The sequence below is a fragment of the Suricata suricatta genome, chromosome 8, assembly GCF_006229205.1.
Source record: "Suricata suricatta isolate VVHF042 chromosome 8, meerkat_22Aug2017_6uvM2_HiC, whole genome shotgun sequence".
In the NCBI taxonomy this organism is placed as follows: Eukaryota; Metazoa; Chordata; class Mammalia; order Carnivora; family Herpestidae; genus Suricata; species Suricata suricatta.
This window is the reverse complement of record NC_043707.1, coordinates 126,640,878-126,661,596: the sequence shown is the minus strand read 5'-3', so window position 1 is coordinate 126,661,596 and position 20,719 is coordinate 126,640,878. Positions and strand designations below refer to the sequence as shown.

Genomic DNA, 20,719 nt, shown 5'->3' with positions numbered 1-20,719 from the left:
TTGGGAGGAGGCACGAGTATACGTCACACACTTTTCCTTGAACTTCTTTGAACTTTTCTACTGTCTGGCCTGCCAAGCATCTGAGGCCTGGAAGCCCACTGCAGACACCCTTTGCTCAAGATAATGGAAAATTTAACTTTTGTAGGATGCCCCTTGGGCACAGGTGGTGACGTGCATCGAGTGTTCACATGATCATGCTGATGGAGGGAGAAGGACCGATGGGCACGGGCACTGAGTAACCTTCTGGGGTTTGTCAGGGTCCAAGGCCTCTGCTCTGGGGAGGGGTGCAGCTGGCCCCGGTGCCCATGCCAGGGTGGGCAGCTCTGCGATGGCCCAGGGCCCTCCCGCAGCCTCAGAGGACTGCCCTCGGAGGACACGCACTCAGTCAGGTGGCGCTCGGTACAAGTCGTTTATTTCAGTTACAATAGTGCCACGCCAAAACTACAGTAGCACAAAACATAAGAATACAAAAAATAGATTCCCAGCTCCAAACCCCGTGTCCATGTACCTGCAGAGAAGCCAGCCCGATGGCTCCCTGGGCCTCAGGGGAAGGGCCTCTCAGGGGGCATCTGCCCATGTCCTCGGCCTTGTTGTAAGCTCAGGAGAGGCAGGGACAGTGGGGGTGCTCCCTTTGCTTCCATCCCTGCTGGGCTTAAGCCCCCCTCTCCCCTGGCCCCTGCCTACTCCCAGGACACCCTGAAGAAATGAATGCAGTCCACATCCCTTCTGGCTGGACCCTCAGCCCTGGGACACTTGCTTCTTGTCAGGAGGTCCCAGCCCAAGGTGAGGACAGATACCCTTGAGGACTGTGACCCCCATGGGGAAGGCAGGAAGGCAGGAGGTGGCAGGCAGAGGAGGTGCCTGGTGGGCACTAGGGCTAGGGAAGCCGACCTCTGTGTGGCAAGGTGATGTGGCAGTCCCCACCGCTAATCCTCCTCTGGCTCCTGTCCTACATCTCCTCTGAAGAGGGCCCAGGACCGCTGCTTGTGGGGACCAGTGGGACCTCAGTGCTGAGGCTGATCTGGCTGGCCCTCTTGGGCAGGGAGGAGTCTAACTTCCAGGGCAAGGTGAGGGGGCATGGCCAGCCACGGGCTGCCGAGATGGGAGAGCCAGGACAGGCACTGGCTGCCCGGGCCTCAGTCACAGGCGCCTGCTTCCCCCAGACATGGCTCCTGAGCTACGGTCTCCAGGAGGGACACCATCCCTGGTTCCCTGACCCCATGGGCTAGACCGACCACGTTGGGGGAACCTGTTCCTCACAGGCCGCCTGTGAAAACATGTCCAAATGAGGAGTCCATCTAGTTACAAGTATTGTCTGGATTCAACCCAAGGGGCTGAGGGCGGGATGGGGCCCAGGGCAAGCTCAGGGGTCCTTCAGATTCCTGACCTTGGTGCCACTGCCCTGTAGGCTTGAGCCGCCAGGCTGCCGTGAGGGACAGCTCTGTGGGCACTGGGAGGAGGAGGTATGGCCTTACATTATAGTCAGGACACCTGAAGGCTTCACTGAGGAGGCCAAGGGGCACCTGGCGGGGGGCTGTCTCCTTGGGGTAGAGCCTGGGCTGCAGCCTCAGATAAGGCACTAGAGATGGAGGGCGGGCAGGCGGGGCTGCGTGTGGTCCTGGGAGCTGACCCAGGCCAGGGGTGCAGGACGGGGCTCAGAGGGAGGGTCTGGGCCCTGCGGGACAGGAGAGTGGTCTTCTCTTTTCTCCTTCCTCTGTAGAAGGGGGTCAGCAGGGCAGACCCTCAAGTGGCCAGGCTGGGAGGGCTGCAGACAGGCAACCGGACCCTGGGATGCACACGGAGTGGCCAGAAGAGGGACAGAGAGGGGCCACGTACGGCATGGCAGAATGCATCTGACGGAGGGCCGGGTCTCTCGGGCGCTCTGCCGTCCAAGCCCAGGGTGCTGGGGTGCAGCAGGCTGGGTTTGCGGGCCATGACCTGGCCTCATCCTGCCTCAGCCATCAGTTCCCTGCTGTGACTTTGGCGATCAGACCGTCCTAGTTGGCTTCCCACTGTCGGACTGTGGGGACAGAGGCAGGCAAGCTGCGAGGGGCGGTGCCCGTGAGCTGGCCTCTGCTCCTTCCCGGCCTCCACACCTCTCTTGTCTACACCCTGCAACTGCAAAACCAGGTGACAGAGGCTGAAACTGTAAACGCCAAGGGCTGGGCAGCTCTCTACTTGGGGACGCACTCAGTGGCTGGGGATGGCTGCCTCGGGCGACCTCGCAGCCAGTGAGGAAGAGAGGGGTAAGTCAGTGGGGCTTCCCTTATCCACAGGTTATTTAGAAAAACAGAATATAATAAATATACCAATCCTCTCCTTAAAAAAAAAAAGTGTTTTAAATTCATTATTTCCCTGAACATTTCCAGTGTATTCCACAATGTTTAAAAAATAGTTTCCCCAAAAATATATCTTTAAAGCATTTGACACAGTGGTATTTCTGGTGTTTCTGGGGGGGGTTGCGTCCACTGCCCTTGTCAGCGCGGGGCCCAGGCCTGGTGAGCAACCGACCCGACACCCAAATGCCCACTGGAGTTGACACACGTGCCTGGGATGCCAGGGTCTTCACGGGGGATCAAAGCTCAGACTGTGATGAGGACCCACAGGGTAGGCTCAGTTCCGGCTGAAAACCCTCCAGCGCGGGGAAGGGGGGCCCTGGGCAGCCGGGGGGCGGCCCCACCTGGGGGCTCGTCCTCTGTCTTGGCTCGAGGTGCTCCCCCGCTCACCAGACTTCGCACTTGTGATGAGGGTTCATGGGCGAGCCGGGCGGGCAGTGGAAGTGTTCTGAGAACTCCCTGGAGTTGGAGACGGAGCCAATGACCCGGAAGCGGGAGGGGCTGTGAGGGTCGGTGATGAGGCCTTCATGGGAGCTCTCTGGCGTGCGGACGGAGCACCAGACCTTTGTGAGGCGACAAGGAAGAAGCTGGGTCACTGTGGGGCCCTGAGGCCGCCAGACTGCTCCCGCCGCGACACGAGGTGGGTGGGACCCAGGCCTGGTTCTAAGCACCTCGGAGTCAGCTGGGGCTGCCGGGTGTGTGGGGAAGAGACCCTGGGCTGGTACGTCCCTGTCCCAGCATCCTCTGCTGCAGTCGCCTGGGTCTGTCCTGGGCCTCTGCCTCAGACTTCCTCTGAACAAAGGGTTCTGTCCGAAAACCAGTCTGAAAACTGTGAACTGAGTCCATAAACCTCACTTCCTGGGCAGAACAAAAATTGTTTGTGGCTCTGGGCACCAACAGAAGACTATACATTAATGCCAACTCAAGGGACATCCTGGCGCATTTTGAGTTTAGGACATTTCTAGAACCCCTGCACCAGAAGGGCCCTTAGCACTCACTTGTCCTCTCCTCTACCTGATACTGGAAACCTTTTAATGACTTTCATTGGATTTCTCTAACGGCAGGAAGCTCACCTTCTTACAAACTAGACGCCCTATGAACGGACCAGTGAGCTAGAAGGTTATCAATGGAGGGAACTTCCCTTTTGGCTCTCGGAGCCCTGGGAACTTCAAGATGGCAGAACATGCCTGAGTTTGGCATTTTCTCCTCTAACGAACTCACCTGTGCGAAGCCCAGGAAGAAGAGCTGGTTATTGGTAAGGCCCAGGGTGGGCAATGTCTGCTCCGCCCCATTCTTCTTCACCCAGTTTTGGTAGGCCTGGGAGCAGAGAAAAAAAACTCAGGGGCTCCCACAACCCAGGAGCAAATAGGATAGTGATGGGGGGGGGCGGTGCAGGGCATCCTGGGAAGCTCTACCCTGCTGGGACGGGGCCTGGTTTTGGGGAGTCTGGGCCTCCGCTCAGCCTAGAGGAGTGACCCTCACCTGCACTCATTCTGAGGGGAGCGCATTCGACCCTGCAGCTCGGGTACCACCTGCATGCCCACAGCGCTCACGGGCACACTTCTAGCTCCAGCCTTTTCCCTGACTGGTTTATTCAGCTGCTTCAGCTGGATTTCCAAGATGCATCCTAGACGTAACATGGCACAGCAGAACGAGAGGCTGCACGCGCACACACAGGTGCACGCACACGCAGGTGCACGCACACACACGCAGGTGCACACACACGCAGGTGCACGCACACACACGCAGGTGCACGCACACACACGCAGGTGCACGCATACACACAGGTGCATGCACACGCAGGTGCACGCACACACACGCAGGTGCACGCGCACACACAGGTGCACACACACGCAGGGGCACGTGCACACGCAGGTGCACGCGCACACACGTAGGTGCACACACACGCAGGGGCACGCACACACACAGGTGCACGCGCACACACAGGTGCACGCACACGCAGGTGCACGCACACACACAGGTGCACACACACGCAGGGGCACGCACACACACGCAGGTCCACGCGCACACACAGGTGCACGCACACGCAGGGGCACGCACACACACAGGTGCACGTGCCACGCTTTCCCACCACAGGGAATGGTACCGCCAACCACCTCGTTACTCGGGCCCCAACCCCAGAGTTCTTTGAGCTTCTCTTTCTTTCTTTCTTCCTTTTGTTTTTTCAAGATTTTATTTTGGGGGTGCCTGGGTGGCTCACTTGGTTGAGTGTTCAACTCTTGATTTCAGCTCAAGTCATGATCTTACAGTTCATAGGATCGAGCCCCACATCGGGCTCTGTGCTGATAGCACAGAACCTGCTTGGGATTCTTTCTCTCTCCCTCTCTCTCTGTCCTTCCCCGGCTTTCCCTCTCCCTCTCCAAATACAGAAATAAAACACTATAAAAAAGATTTAAAAAATTTTAATGTTTATTTATTCTTGAGAGAGAGTGACAGCACATGAATGGGGACAGAGAGAGAAAAGGAGACAGAATCTGAGATAGGTTTCAGACTGAGCTGTCAGCACAGAGCCAGATGCGGGGCTCAAACTCACGAACCACGGGATCATGACCTGAGCCAAAGTCGGACGCTTAACCGGCTGAGCCAGGTGGCCTAGATTTTAAGTAATTTCTACACTGACTGTGGGACTCGAACTCACAACCCTGAGATCAAGCGTCACACACTCTTCTGACCGAGCCAGCCAGGCCCCCTGAGCTTCTCTGTCAAGCATGCAAACAATCTGAATCTGACCCCTTCTTACCCTCACCATGGCTTTACCCCTCCTCTTGCCTGGATAATCTCACAACAGCTTTCTGACCAGACTCCTTGGCTCGAGTTGGTCCAATTCCAATCCCCTCCTGACACAGCACCTCAAGCCATCCTCTGTGAAGCCGGGTTGGCAACCTTTCCCGTGAAGAGTCAGAGAGTAATTATTTTCAGTCTCGGAGGCCAGAGGGTCTTGTTGGAGCTACTCAGTTCTGGCACTGTCGAGGGAGAGCAGCCGCAGACAACGTGGACATGAATGGGCCTGGCTGTGGCCCCCTATATTTTTTATTTATGAAAACAGGCTGAGAGCTGGATTTGGCCCACAGGGTGCATGTTTGCGGACCCTTGTTTTAAAGGATAAATTAAATGTGTCATTCTTCTTTTTAAAAATCGTGCAGCTGCTCCCATTGTACAGAACAAAACCCAAGCTTCTTAAGCAGCTGACCCGGGCCCGGCGAGCTCCAGCCCCGGTCACTCCTCCGACATCCCCTCCCTGCGCTCTGCCCCTGCCTGTCTTCCTGTCCTTGGCCATGCCGGGCTGCGTCCAATTGCACTGACTATCTATTCCAGCTTTCCCTGCCTCTTCCTCACCATTGAAGCCTCAATTCCAAGGTCATCCCCTCCAGAAGGCCCTCCCTGACCACCCTCCCCACTTATTTTTCATTACTTTGCCCTATTTTATATTCTTTATCTTATCAGTACCTGAAATTATCTTGTTTAGTTGTGTATTGGCTTTCTCCCCACTCCCCTGCCCCACAAAATCGTGAGCTTTATGAGAGCATGATCAGGGTCTGTCTTGGTACAAAATCTCTAGTGCCTAAGCCAGCCCGTGGTGGGCAGAAGGTTCACAGTACATTTTCACTGACTCCTGGACTTCAGGCAGGTTACCGAGTATTTCTGGGCTCGGTTTCCTTACCTGCAAAATGGGGGTGGTAACACCTAATGGGAAAGTTGTGGAATCCTGGGCAGAGCCCGGCACATGATAAGGCCTCAATAAATGACACCTCGTTTATTTATTTCTGCTCTCACAGGGTGAGGACAGGGCTCTGTCTTTTCTCTGATAGACATCTCCTTCTGGTCTCGTGGCCTACGGTCTCCCTCCCTTCCAGCTCAGCTGACCTTTCTGAGCATCACTCTGTGCCCAACTTTCTTTTTTCTAGATTTTAAAAAATGTTTAGTCATTTTTGAGAGACAAAGAGAGAGAGAGACAGTGCGCACACACAAAAGAGGGGCAGAGAGAGAGGAAGACACAGAATCTGAAGCAGGTTCCAGGCTCTGAGCTGTCAGCTAACCAGAGTCGAAGTCAGATGCTCAACTGCCTGAGCCACCCAGGCGCCCCTGTCTGTGTGAACGCCAGTGATGGAGGGACAGGTGCTCACAGCCAAGCAGGCTGGGGCTCAAGGAGGCTAAGTGACTTACTCCAGAGCCAGGCCTTGAACCCGGAACTGGAGCGGCTGCAGTTTGCTGGTCTCTAGTGCCCCTTCACTGAGGAGACACCCGCACAGACCCGGACGTGGGCCAGGGCGCACGGGGGGGCGTGAGCTCTTACCCGATAGGCCGCCTTGAGGCCCCCGTTATCGGCGATGTTCTCCCCGAGGGTGTGCCGGCCGTTCACCGGCTCCCCGTTCACGCTGTAGTTGCTGTACTGGCCCACCATGCACTCGGTCTGCTGCTTGAAGGCCTCCACGGACGAGTTCTTCCACCAGGGCCGGAGGTTCCCATCCTTGTCATACTCTCGTCCTGGGGGGTCAGAGCGGGCTCAGGTTGGGGGAAGGAGAGGCAGAGCCGGCACAGGTGGCTGCTGACGGAGCCTCTCCTCCCAGTGAGAAACGGATCCGCCCGCCACCCCCATCCGCCCACCAGCACTGGGGAGATGGTGCGGTCTGGGGGCCAGGGACGCTGGGAGAATGAGCCAGGCGGGCTGGGCGGCAGTGGGGGCGAGAGGATGGAGGAAGGCGATGCGCGCAGGGGTCAGTGTGCTTGGTTTCAGCAGAGCGGGACTCATCGTCAAAGCTGGCGAAGGGCCTCGCTCCCTGAGCCCAGGCAGGACAGGTGTCACAGGACAGACCCCAGCCTCTCAAGTCCCACCTCTTCCTAATTTTGGCCTTGGAATCTCCAAGGCAGGTGGGGAGGACAATTCCAGACATTTGCTGGTGAGGAGGCAAGGACTTTAACTCCTCCCCTGGCGGTTGGACCAGAGAAGTCTCTGCAGTGGAGGAGAGATGGGTGCTCCCTGCGGAAAACTAACACCTGCTCCTGGGCCCGGGCCACCTTCCGGGAAGCCCATGTCTGACACAGTCCCCGCAACCACGTGAGGCTGGAATCGCCAAGCCCAGCTTACAGACAAGGACAAGGAGGTCTGGGGAAATGACAGGACAGGAGGCGGGGCCAGGACTGAACCCGCTCCATCTGCCTCCAGACTGCTGGACACGATGGGAGCAAAGCAGAAGCAGTGGGGCCAGGAGCCAATGTGCCAGGTCTGGAGGGGCCCAGGGAGTAGTACCTTGATCATCAAAAGCATGAGTCAGCTCGTGGCCCACGACCACACCAATGCCACCAAAGTTTAAGGCCCTGGAGGGGAGGAAACAAATGAGGGTGACGTCACAAGGGGCCATGGGTCTGGAGAAACAGCAGGGTCCCGCGGGGCTCTGCAGGGACGTGGCCTGAGGCCAGTGAAAGGCCAGTGAGAGGCTGGGCAAGCCGGCAGCGGGCAGCCTGTGCCCACCGGATGCCACGCACTGTGCTGGACGCTCCCCAGAGCTGCACTGTCCTCTTTGGTCACCTCAGAAGGGTTCACACTAATGACCGACTCCATAAATGAGAAAGCCACTTGGAATGGTTTGATCACGTGGCCCAAGGGCCACGCAGTCAGCGAGGAGCAGACCTGGGATTCAAACCCAGGGCTACGTGGCCCTCACGCCCGCCCCCTCCCCAGCGGTGAATGGGCTCCTGACCGAGGGAGGTGCCTCCAAGCCCCCACCATGCAGGGGCTTCTGAATCCCGGAGACCCCTGGAGGGACGCACAGGGAGTGGACGTCCCAAGCTCCCGGGCCGAGTGTCCACCGAGGGGCGGGGGAAGGAGAGGGGCGGGGCGCCTACTTGGGGGAGGAGCGGGTGTAGAACGGAGCCTGCAGGATGCCTGCTGGAAACACAATCTCGTTCTTGGTGGGTGAGTAGTAGGCGTTCACCATGGGCGGGGTCATGCTCCACCTGCAACAACACGGCCTGAAGGCTCGGAGCAGCTGGGGAGGGAGGGGGGTGTAGGCGGGGCCAGGTCGGAGGGTATCAAGGGCCCTGACCCTGGCCCCAGGTGCACACGAGTACAAGGGCATCCTTAGCACTGTTCTGGAGGGGAAACCCAGGAAAACCCCAACTGTCTGCAGAGAAGGGATCAGTGAAATCCGATGTCACATCGCTCGGTGGAACAGCGAGGCTCCGACAAAGAGCCACTGACAGGCTACGGCTTCGACTCCGATCCCGATGGATCTCAGATTGTAAGTTCCAGCCCAGCATGACACGGAGCCTGGAGCCTGCTTAGATTCTGTGTCTCCCTTTCTCTCTGCCTCACCCATGCTCACGCTGTGTCTCTCTCTGTCTCAAAAACAAATTAACATTAAAATTAAAAAATAAAGAAAGGCCACTGCTGCCAAGCAGTTCTCAAAGTGTGGTCTGTGGACACTTGGAGGAGTCCTCAGTTCCCTTTCAGGGGGTCTGCGAGGTCAAAACTATTTTCATGATAATATTAAGTTCTTATTTGCCTTCTCCGCCATGTTGACTTTGCAACAGTGGGTAAGGCTGCTGGAGCCCACGTGTGAGTCAAGGCAGGGCCCCGGCTCGGTGGTCACCGTGTTCCTCCACAGGGGAATGGACCCATTCCTCTTAGGAACCTTTTTCTTTCTTTCTTTTTTTAAGCTTATGTATGTATTTTGGTGGGGGGAGGCAGAGAGAGAGAGAGATTGAGAGAGAGAATCCCGAGCAGGCTCCACACTGTGTGTGCATGGCCCAATAGGGTTTGAACTCATGAACCGTGAGATCATGATCTGAGCTGAAATCAAGAGTTGACAGCTTAACCGAACTGAGCCATGCAGGCACCCCATTTAGGAACATCTTTTTTTAAAATTTAATATTTATTTGTTTTTGAGAGAGAGAGCAAGCAGGGGAGGGGCAGAAAGAGAGGGAAAGAGAATCCCAATCAGGCTCTGTACTGCTGGCTCGGAGCCTAATGTGGGGCTTGATCCCACAAACTGCAAGATCATGACCTGAGCCAAAACCAAGAGTTGGACACTTAACCAACTGAGCCACATAGATGCCCAGAGTGTGCAGTTCTTTTTTTTTTTTTTTTAATTTTAAAATGTTTATTTATTCTGAGAGAGAGAGAGCATGAGCAGGGGAAGGGCAGAGAGAGAGGAAGACAGAATCTGAAGCAGGCTGCAGGCTCTGAGCTGTCAGCACAGACCTTGATGCAGGGCTCGAACCCACGGACTATGAAATCAAGACCTGGGCTAAAGCCAGATGCTTAACCAAATGAGCCACCCAGGTGCCCCGAGAGCATGCAACTCTTGATCTCAGGGCTATGAGCTCAAGCCCCACACTGGGCAAAGAGCTTACTTACCGAAAAAAATTTTTTTTAAGTCTATTTATTTGTTTTGAGAGAGAGAGAGAGAGAGAGAAATCATGAGTTGGGAAGGGACAGAGAGAATCCCAGGCCTGAATTCATAAACTGCGTGATCATTACCTGAGCTGAAGTCAGACGCTTAACTGACTGAGCCACCCAGCGCTGCAGAATTTTTTTAAAAATTAAAAAGAAACTTTGACGTTTCAAGGAAAATTAATTACTTAATTAGTAAAATTAATTACAAGAACTGTATCAGTCACTACAAACTCGGCAGCTTCCTAATACGTAAAGACTTTTCTCAGGAGGTCAACAGTGATATGAACAAATGTAGATATTTTGGGGGAAATTATATAATGAAAATGTCACTGTTTAGAAGGTATATAAAAGTCAGCAGGCTGTTGCTTCCCAAATGACCGATGTGTGATATTACAGATTACGGTTGGGTAGAAGATGCATTCGAGTGCGAGACGGACCGATGGGGTTTAGTGTAACAGAGAATGAAAAGTTCACGACTATGGTTTCAGGTTCCACAGTGCAATTAACCTTTCACGAATTACTACCTACTGAGTTTCGGTACAGTATCAACGAAGAGTGCGCACAAGTATCATTAAAGCATCCCTCCCGTTTCCAACTTCTTATCTGCGTGAGGCTAGGTTTTCTTTACATATTTCATGGTTTTTTTTTTTTTTACGAGAGAGAGAGAGACAGCATGAGCAGGGGAGGGTCAGAGAGAGAGGGAGACACAGAATCTGAAACAGGCTCCAGACTCTGAGCTAGCTGTCAGCACAGAGCCCGACATGGGGCTCGAACCCACAAACTGGGAGATCATGACCTGAGCCGAAGCCGGACGCTTAACCGACTAAGCCACCCAGGCGCCCCTCTTTACATATTTGAAACAAGATGCTGTGATTGATTGAACACAGAAGCAGATATACAATCTAGCTGTCTTCTATTAAGCTGGATATTAAAGAAATAGGCAAAAAGTAAATAATACTTTTTTCTCAGTAAATATTTTAAAGAAAATAGTACTTTTTAAAAATTTTTTTTAATGTTTTATTTATTTTTGATACAGAGACAGACAGAGCATGAGAGGGGGAGGGGCAGAGAGAGAAAAAGACAGAACCGGAAGCAGGCTCCAGGCTCTGAGCTAGCTGTCAGCACAGAGCCTGACGCGGGGCTCGAACCCACGAACATGAGATCTGACCTGAGCCGAAGCCGGAGACTTAACCGACTGAGCCACCCAGGCGCCCCGAAAATAGTACTTTTCAAATAAAATTTATATTATATCGATATAATCGCCATGCAATAAAGACTTTTTGGGTCCAATAATTTTTCAAGAGTGTGGAAGGGGTGCAGAGCGCCTGGCTGGCTCAGTTGGTGGAATGTGCAACTCTTGATCTCGGGATTGTGAGTTCAAGTCCTATGTTGGGTGTACAGATTAGTTAAATAAATAAAACCTAAAAAAATGAAGAATGTAGAAGGGAACCTGATGGTAGAAACATCTGTCCACTTGATAATTTTTCTGGTACGGAGGGGAAGGTCAGTAAGAAGTGGAGTGCTGGGGTGCCTGAGTCAGTCAGTTAGGTGTCCAACTCTTGGTTTCAGCTCAGGTCATGATCTCACAGTTTGTGAGTTCGAGTCCCGCATCAGGCCCTGTGCTGACAATGTGGAGTCTGCTTGGGATTCACTTCTCCTCTCTCTCTGCTCTCCCCCACTCAGGCTCTCTCTCTATCCAAAGAAATAAACTTAAAAAAAAAAGAAGGAGCAGAGTGAGACAGGAATGACATTTTCTCCAAGAGCTTAGTCACTTGGTCTCCTGCAGGTAAGCGCCACAGGGCTGTGTTGGTGGGTACCTGGAGCCATGGAAAGATACTGGGAAAGTGAAAACATCATATTTTTAAAAAACACATGGCTACACGAATAGGTAGGCAGGAGGCAGAGTTTAAACGACAAATTTTACGTTACATTAAAGATTCTAGGTAAGTTTGGAACCTTGCGGCAGAACCTGTGCCACATTCGGGAGACACGAAATTTGAGAAAACAGGTGTTCAAACCTCTGTTGGCCACGAGGGGGCACCAGAGACAAAGAGAAGTTGCTTCCACCTTTTGGAACGATTTATTCTGCAAAATGTTTTAGGCGTGGAGGGAGCTTATTTTGAGAACTAGAGCTGCGTTGACAACAGAACATTTTTCCAAGGAAACTGCTCAGAAAATGACAAACACTCGGGCTCATTCCAGATTATTTTAAGACGGTTTGAGGTCCAGGCAGAAGCTATATTTAAAAAAACTTCCCCAGGAGGGGTGCCTGGGTGGCTCGGTGGGTTGAACATCCAACTCGTGGTTTCGGCTCACGTCATGATCTCACAGTTCGTGAGCTCAGGCTCTCTGCTGTCAGCACAGAGTACATCTGGAACTCTCTGTCCCCTTCTCTCTGTCCCTCCCGCACGCACGCACAGTCCTTTCTCTCTCTCGAATAAATAAACATTAAAAAAAAAAAAAAAAAAGAAAAACTTCCCCGGAGGGTCCTGATGTGCAGTGAGGTTTGGGAACCACAGCTGTTGGGGCCCATCTGGAATCTTCCCTAACTGAGGGCCTCCTCTGTGTTGGACACTCCTCAGAGGTTCTCACACTTGACTGTCCACCGGCCCCTCCCATGGTATCTGCAGATAATGAGGCAAAGGCTCCAAAGGCTGGAGCTGCAGACCAGGCTGTGAGGCCAGGCCCGTTCAACTCTAGATGCCGCTACTCTGCCAACAGGCTGGGCGCCAGGGGCACACAGGCCCAGGCCAGTCCCGCTCTTGGCTGGGCACACTTCCTTGGTCCCTGGTCTCTGCATCCGAAGACTGGGAAAACCATGGTGCCCACTCCTCGATGGCACTTAGGACAGTCACGGCGGGCACAAGGGTAGCCCCACAGCACCCTGCGTTCCGGGAGCCAGCGTCCTCCCAGCACGGCCCGGGGACTCACTGGTCTCTGTTGGGAGCTTTCCTGAGCTGGTCGGCAGTGACCCTCCAGGAGAAGTTGAAAAACCGCATGGCATTCTCGAAGTAGAGGTCGGGGACCGCAGTGTACTGGGCGAGAGGGAGCGAAATCACAAGATCAGCAAGTCAACGGCAAACCCCTTCTCCTAAATCTGAGGGAGCTGAGACCACACGAGGAGAAGGGATTGGACCACAGGTCAGAGGCTGGAATGGGGGGCTCGGGACTGCAGGCTTGGGCTCTTGCCCCAGGCCTGGCCCTGCTGGGGCCCGGCACCGTCCCCTCTCCCGCTCGAGGACACGGGAAGAGCTTCGCCAGGGCCGCTCACAGCTGACCACGTCACAGGCCTGCGGCAGCGCCTGGGCCTTAGGCAGGGCATCATCCCCCCAGTGCTGTCCCATAGAACTTTCTGTGACGAGGGACACATTCTATGCCTGTGTTATCCAGTATGGTGGATGCCAGCCACACGTGGCTCCTGAGCATTTCAGATGTGGCTACTGTGACTTTTACATTTAATTAAATGTAAATGTGTTTAGATTTTAATGAATTAAACAGTAGTGGCTTCTAGCCACCACTCTGGAGAGCCCTGAATCAAGCTGGGGTCTGTCTCTGAAATGCTGCGGGCCCGGCGTCACCGCACACTTTCCTTAGCACTCAGCCCGGCCTTTCAGCTCTTCTCAGGGGGCGAGGCTCTCCCTCAGGTCAGCTCCAGGGCTTTCTGGCTTCTCATCAGGGCTCTGGTGAAATGCTGGGCCCTTGGGGACAGGACTCTGACCCTGTGGGCTGTGCTGGGGCGGTCCACACGAGCCTCTGGATCGTGTCCTGTGACACCCTGGGGGCATCTTAAACTATTCTGAAGAAAAAAGGCTGCAGAATGAGTCAGTCCCATATTCTCAGAAGTGATTTTAATATTCTTAGGTTTTAAATAGAGCCATGATGAGAGAGGTTATTATAATTGCAAAAATGCCTGAATTCACAAATTTCAGTCGCAAGGAGATATAAAACTATCTTTCAGGGCAGAAATACAATCCATTTAAGGGAATGACCTGCCAGACGTTCTAACCCTCAGGAATATCTCTGGCACCCTTGTGCCTCAATTAAGCGTACATGTGCATTTGGGATTCACGCTTCCGCTTTCCCATTAGCATTTAAGGTCCAAATGAGGTCCAGGTTTTTCTGGGAAGGTGGGGGAAGACCCTGGGGAGAGGAGGCAACTTGGGCAGGGGGTGCTGGGAAGGAAGAGGTGGTGTGAGGGGCTCCATGATATTTTAGGGGCATCAATTCTGTCTGTCCCTTGTAGGGTCTGCTCACCTCCATTATTTCCCACTCATTCAACGAAGCTGCCTGTGAAATGGGAAGTCTGGCATGGTATGTCTTTGGTACTGAGGGCCGGGCACTGAGTGACGGCGACTCCAGGGAGGCGGCCCAGGAGGGCAGGAGCCCACCTCCCACCACCGCAGCTTGAGATGCCCTGACCGTCAAGGTGCCCTCCAGCATCCCGCCCAGACCCAGCCTGCCTCTGCTCGTCCCCAAGCACGGACCTCTGGGGGCATTCGGGACCGCAAGGGAGCAGGCTGAGAGCCACTCACGTCATTGAACACTTTGTCGAGCTCCTTGGGGTCCATGATGAAGTTGGGGTAGCCTATCATGTTGTAGATTGCATCTGCCTAGACAGGAGAGATACAGGGGACCCTGAGTGCCCAGCAGTGCAGCTGGACTCGGGCTCTGGGCCGAAGGGACATGGGCCGGTCCTCCCCTTCAGGGCTTCCACATCTCTTTCTGGAAAGACTCCTCTCTTGCCTGATTCTACTTACCCTTTGGCCCTCAGCTTAAAAGTCCCATCCCGAGGGCAGCCTTTGCTGGCTGTCCCTTGCTGGACTCTATCAAGTCCCTCCCTGTTAGTCATGTCACTTCTTCCTGCATTTTTCTCTCATGTGCACAACATGATCTGTTTTTACGTGGTCGTCGTTCAAGGCTGTCCCTCCATCCTGCTGGACCGTTCACCCCCTGAAGGCAGGACAGTGTCCACGCCCTGCTCACCGGCCGGGCCGGTCTCCCTTCGCGCGCCCTCCTCCATGGGCGGGAGGCCTCAGCTATCCCTTCAGGCACCGAGCCAACCTCACCTTCTCCTTGGCCGATCTCCGAGTGTCCTCATCCATCCACTTCAGCGTGCTCAGGCTTTCCTCAAACGCCTTCTTGATCTCTAGGATTATCTCGCTGGCCTGAGGACAGAGACGCTGACCAGTGAGGTCTGGGCACCGGATGGGCACCCCATGCAGAAGGGAGGCCTGGGGCCAGAGTCTAAACTCAGATCTCAGCTCAAAACCTCAGGCTCCTGAGTGCTGGGCGAGGAAGGGGGGCCCCAGGCACTTCCCCAACCTGTTCCTCAGAACACTCAGTCCTGCAGGACAAGACCGCACCTCCACAAACAGAGCTCCACGGCCAGACACGCAGAGGACAAGCTCTGGGGACACTGGAAAAGTCTCTCCTCTGCAGGACTTTTCAGAACCTTTAGTGTGTAACATGCACTGGGGGTCTTTGGGCGCGTGTAAAAGTCTTAGTCTTTCTCAGACTTACTGGCCCACAGGATCCCTTTATTGACGGAACGGGCTTTAAGATCTCCAGAACCCGAGTTCTGAGAGGCAGTTTCAGAAATGCTGTGCTCAGGCTGGTGACGACCAGCTGTTCCCAAGGGCAATAATGTCACAGGCAGACCCGGAGGCCAGATTCTAGAGCAGAGGAAGGAAGTCGCACAGCAGAAAGAGGGGAGGGGCTGACGGCTGACAGAACTAGACGAAGATGCTGGATCAGTGGCTCACAGGTGAGTCACCTAAGGAATGTGAGTCTCTCCTCGCTAACATCTGACTGCAGATAATTAAAATCAGTAACAAAAACTGTAACAGTAACATAATGACAACAATAACATAATATCGACCCTTTACCGCCCTTGTTGTGTGTGTGGGGTTTCATTTCGTCTCCCGCTGTGGGAGGGACGGCCCCATCTCCACGTGAAAGGCAGAAACGGTGACTTGACCTGGTTCCATGTTACCCAGCCAGGAGGTGACGGGTCCAGGATCTGGAAGGGGGCCTGGCTGTCCTCACACACCTAGCCATGATGTCCCTCTGCCTCTCCAGAAAAACCTGTCACCCGCAGGGTAAGAAAAATGCCCCCCTTTAGGCCAGGGCTGCTCTGCCAACACTTTCTCGCTGGGCCCTTTGTTCCCCTTGGAGGAGGCGAGATGGCGGGCATGGCCTTGCAGGGTTAAATGACAATATAGCTAACGTGCCTGCCACTCAATTATAGTAACTATCGAGGCTTCAGGCTTGCATTCAAGGCTCCAGAAAACAGGAACTTTGAGTTAAGGCTGGAGCCCTGGCCCGGAATAGGAAAGGCCCAGAGCAGACGGGAGTACGGGCTGCCGCGTTCGTGAGGGGCTAGTGCAGGTGCGATGTCGCGGCGTGACGGGAGGCACTCACGATGCTCTTGCTGTCCTCCGCAAAGGTCGCTTTGACAAACATAGGGCCCAGGGCGAAGCCCAAGTTGTTCTCTGTGTCGCTCACGCAGAACTTCCACCGGGGAAGGCAGGTCTGGAAACACAAGGGACAGGGGTTACTGGGTCCCGTCCTTCTTCCCAGCCCTTGTCCGTCCAGAAGGCAGCAGCCGCTGGGGCCGCTTCCTTCAGAACCTCCAGGAGACCTTTTCTGATGCAACTGAAGTTATTTTAGGCACCGGACCAAGAGGTCGCAGCATATTCCTCATCGCTACCATCTACGATTTCCTGAATGCCAGGCTCTGTGTGCAGCGTGTCACAGCTGGTATCTTAAGGAGTCACTGGAATGATCTAAAAGGCGGGGATGTGGGCCTTGACAGATGAGGAAACGGACACTGAAATTGAGCAAGGGGCAGTCACTGGTCCAGGGTCCCACAGCAAATGAGGGGTGTTGCAGTGACAGAACTTGGACACGCCTGACTGCACACCGCATACTCCCACCCCTACCTTGCTCTGCCCCCTGGGGGGAGGCTAAGAGTCCTGGGGGCAAAGACTTGAGAAATTACCTGGTCTATTCTTGTGCCACAAGAAAGCCTTCCCAGAAGGCCAGGGCCCAACCCCATTTTCTTTTTTGATGTTTATTTATTTTTTGAGAGCGAGCGAGACAGAGCATGAGTTGGGGAGGGGCAGAGAGAGAGGAAGACACAGAATCTGAAGAAGCAGGCTCCAGGCTCTGAGCTGTCAGCACAGAGCCCAACGTGGGGCTCAAACCCATGAACCATGAGATCATGACCTGAGCCGAAGCTGGACGCTTAACCAGTGGAGCCACCCAGGTGCCCCAGGACCCAACCCTATTTAAAGCCCCCTAGAGGAAGGACCAGCACAGTGATGCTGCAGGACGTGGATGCGTTGGTGGCCCGTGGTCTTGCCCAAAAGCCCGCCAGCCCGCAGGACATCTCTGGGGAGCTGGAAATGGGCAGCCTCTGGCTGTAGCCTCACGTAACTCAGGGGAAGCGCGCCCATGCTGGCTGTGCACAGTCCCCGTGATCGTGAGTGGGGGCCCCACTCGCCCTGCTCCTGTAAATCCCTCGTGCGGCCTCCTGACCCTGAGGAACAGGTGGTGACAACCAGCAGGCTTGGGGCAGCCTGCTTCATAATAGTTTTCCGTCGGAAAACAACCAAATGCCCACCAACAGGCAGACGGATAAACAAAATGTGGTATTTTTATACAACAGTGCACTTCTTGGCAAGAGGAAGGAGCGAACTACTGATTACACAACACGGATGCATTTCACAGCCATTAGCTGAGCAACAGCAGCCAGACACGGAAGAGCCCACAGCCACCATCCCACCCACACCGCGCACAGCCACCTGGGCGACTGGAGGAACCTTCCACCCCAAGGACACTGGCTAAGTGGGTGACACGGGTGTTCTCCATCTCGATTGGGGTGCCGGCTGGATGGGCAATTGTGTTTGTCAAATTTCACCACGCTGTGTACTCAGTGCATACTGTTCATTCTATGATGTGTAAACCCTACCTTAGTCAAATTCCTTCCAGGAAAGAAGAAAGAAGGGAAGGAAGTAAAAGGTATCTCAGCCTTCTGTAAGTTGAGGGGCCCAAGTTTCTTTAAGCTTTCCCACCCACGTGTCCATTCAAATGCCCTGTCCTCCCCACAAGCCACCCGCCTACGGCTGGACATGGGCCGTGCCCAGATGGGGCTGAGGCTGCCCACGCAGAAGGTCAAGGACCGGCGGGACTTGAACTCCAGGCTCCGTGGGGGCCCAGACCTTGATGGCTGAGTCACGGCTGAGTCTTTCTGCCTTCTCAGGAGAGCTTATGCATAAACCCATTCATTCATTCATTCATTCATTCACATGCCCGGCGCTCTCTGGGCAGTTTCTCTGCACCCGACAGTGCTTGGAACCTAGAGACGAATCAGCTGTGAGCCCTGCCTTCAAACTCAATCAAAACGCCCAGAGCACCCAGTGGGAGAGACAGACACATAATGACAACAGCAGCAGCAACGGTCGAGTGTGCTAGCTGAACGTTCATTGGGGGTGGGCGTAGCTGTCATCCTCATAAAACCCCCACGACCCAGGTACCCTCCGGCTCCTTTTTGCAGATAAAGTGCAGGGCGAGGAGGGCTTTAGCCTTTAGGACAGAATTTGTGGGGATCCCTTTGTGTAATCCCAGACCACGTCCTGGTCAGCAGGACAGGGTTACTTATTTCTTTTTACGTTTGGGAAGACTGAGCCCTCTGCTCCAATGAAGTGATTTGCCCAAGGCGGTGCGGTTAGCAGAGGCTTTGCAAACCCAGGTCTTCTGACCACAGTTCCGCGCTGACCCTGGCTCATAGCCTCCCACCTCAGGGGCTCCCGGTTGCCCTGGCTTTTTAGCCTCTTTGGGCCCCACCAGCTCTTAGTGTCCCACTGGTTCGAGCAGCACCCTGCACTCTGAGCCTCGCCCAGGGAAGCTCACCCTCTCTACCTACCTACCTACCTACCTACCTACCTACCTACCTACCTACCGGTCTATCTGTCATGGTAAAATACACCTAAGATTTACTGTTCTAACTGCTTTAAGTGTATAGGTCAGTGGTGCTAAGCACACCGCTGTGCAGCAATCTCCAGAACTTGTCATCTTGCAAACATTGAAACTTCATACCCACTGAACAACTCCCCAGGCCTGCCTCCCTGCCCCCAGCCCCCCGCCAACCACCAGGAGGCTCGATTTTGACGTCTGCCTCCTGTGGACCAGAGGCTGAGTGGAGCAGAGCTCGGGCGTGGGCTGTGGAATCAGATATCCTAGGTTTGAGAGCCGACTCCCTGCTTACGAGCTGTGTGACATTGAACAAGTCCTTTCCCGTCACAGAGCCTCAGTTTTTTTATCTATAAAATGGGCTGATGAGGGGCCCCTGGGTGGCTCAGTCGGTTAAGCGTCCGGCTTCAGCTCAGGTCATGATCTCACAGTTCATGGGTTCGAGCCCCACGTCAGGCTCTGTGCTGACAGCTCAGAGCCTGGAGCCTGATTGTGATTCTGTGTCTCCCTCTCTTTCTGACCCTTCTCCACTCACACTCTGTGTCTCTCTCTCTCAAAAATAAATAAACCTTAAAAGAAATTTTTTAAATAAATAAATAAAATGGGCTGATGATAATAGTTCCAAATACACAGAGCTGTTACAGGAACCTGGTGACACAATGCCTATAAAAGGCGTCATCTAGTAATGATGTCTTTTATTATGATGATGATCATCATTAGCAGAAGTCACCGTCAATCAGAGCTGGGTGTGAATTGGAGCTTGGCTGCCTCCTCAATGGGTGACTTGGGAGCCCCTTCACCACCCAGAGCCTGTTCCCTCATCTGCACCTGGTGGGAGAGCAGTGACGCAGGGACGTGCCCCCACACAGGGGCGTCTCTGGAACTATCATCCCCAGTCCTGGCCAGACCCTTCCTGAATAAAGTCCCATGGGAGGCCAAGTGCTCCAGGGGACAGAGTCCATGTCTTATCATGTCTGTGACCCAGGGCTCACTCCAGGCTGATCCAAGGTAGGCACAGTTGGAGCGGGAAGGCGGGTCGGCTGAGCAAGGCAGCCAACGCTTCCCCCCGTCCGTCTCTGCGGGGCCACGCGGCTCTCATGGCTGAGGTCCCATGGTGCCCTCAGAGGCCCCCTCTTGTCCCAGCCACCCTCCCCCTCTGTCCCCTCCCTGCCAGAGGTGGGTATAGACGGGGAGGAGAAAGAAAAAGAGAACTCGTCCCAGGATAGGCTCCAGGACCGGAGACAGGCACCCACGTCCCGTCCTTCTCTGCCAGTCCTTACTGGCTCTGTCCCCTCCAGTGGCCTCTAGGAAGGGTCATGGGGGCGGGGTCGAGCTGGAGTCAGCTCTGCCCCTCCCCTGGGTTCTTGCCAGCTGCTGCCCTCCATAGGGCAGGGTGCACTGGGCAGGCTTGGCATCTCGGCCTCTATTGCTCTGTAGCTGGGGCACCTCCGTCAGCACATATGAGGACCTCTTGTAGCAGATGTGGGCTCTTGGGGCACAGATGCCACCTCCCTTGTCTCTGTGTTCCCACAGGGGACTCATGTCCTCTGAATATATGTCTGTTGGCTACATGAATGAGAGGGTGACCACCACCTCCTTGGGGAAAAAGCGGAAGTGTCTGGGAAGCTTCCCACCTAGGGTGCGGCCCTGAGGGGGGAGGAGTGAGGGTCCTGGAGCGCTGGGGCCTCTGGAAGGATGGGCCCTGAAGGGTCAGGGAGTGAACAGCAGTGAACACCTGTACGGACTTGCCACGAACCAAGTACTGCACTGGGTGTTTTACGTTTCTGGGGAAGCAGCAGTATTATGGGGGGGGCGTCCACTGAACAAAACGGGGACAAGGATCACACCCACCTCACAGGGACATGAAGATCACATGAGTTACGGGCAGGCACCCACCTCACAGGGACATGAAGATCACATGAGTTACGGGCAGGCACCCACCTCACAGGGACATGAAGATCACATGAGTTACGGGCAGGCACCCACCTCACAG

The 20,719-nt window shown here is 54.6% G+C and overlaps 1 protein-coding gene across 1 annotated transcript in view; it reads right to left on the bottom strand.

Annotated features, from left to right (window-relative positions):
• Positions 1–395: 395 nt before the first annotated feature.
• Positions 396–20,719, bottom strand: part of ECE1 (endothelin converting enzyme 1) — a 60,792-nt gene continuing 40,468 nt past the window's right edge. Inside the window, exons 10-19 of the mRNA XM_029945885.1 lie at positions 20,320–20,428; positions 16,174–16,407; positions 14,820–14,918; positions 14,286–14,363; positions 12,685–12,788; positions 8,202–8,312; positions 7,606–7,673; positions 6,652–6,842; positions 3,558–3,653; positions 396–2,899 (exon numbers count right to left, since the gene is read on the bottom strand). Of these exons, the coding sequence (XP_029801745.1) occupies positions 2,723–2,899; positions 3,558–3,653; positions 6,652–6,842; positions 7,606–7,673; positions 8,202–8,312; positions 12,685–12,788; positions 14,286–14,363; positions 14,820–14,918; positions 16,174–16,407; positions 20,320–20,428 (1,267 nt within the window). The 3' untranslated portion in view covers positions 396–2,722. The remainder of the gene's footprint in view (positions 2,900–3,557; positions 3,654–6,651; positions 6,843–7,605; positions 7,674–8,201; positions 8,313–12,684; positions 12,789–14,285; positions 14,364–14,819; positions 14,919–16,173; positions 16,408–20,319; positions 20,429–20,719) is intronic.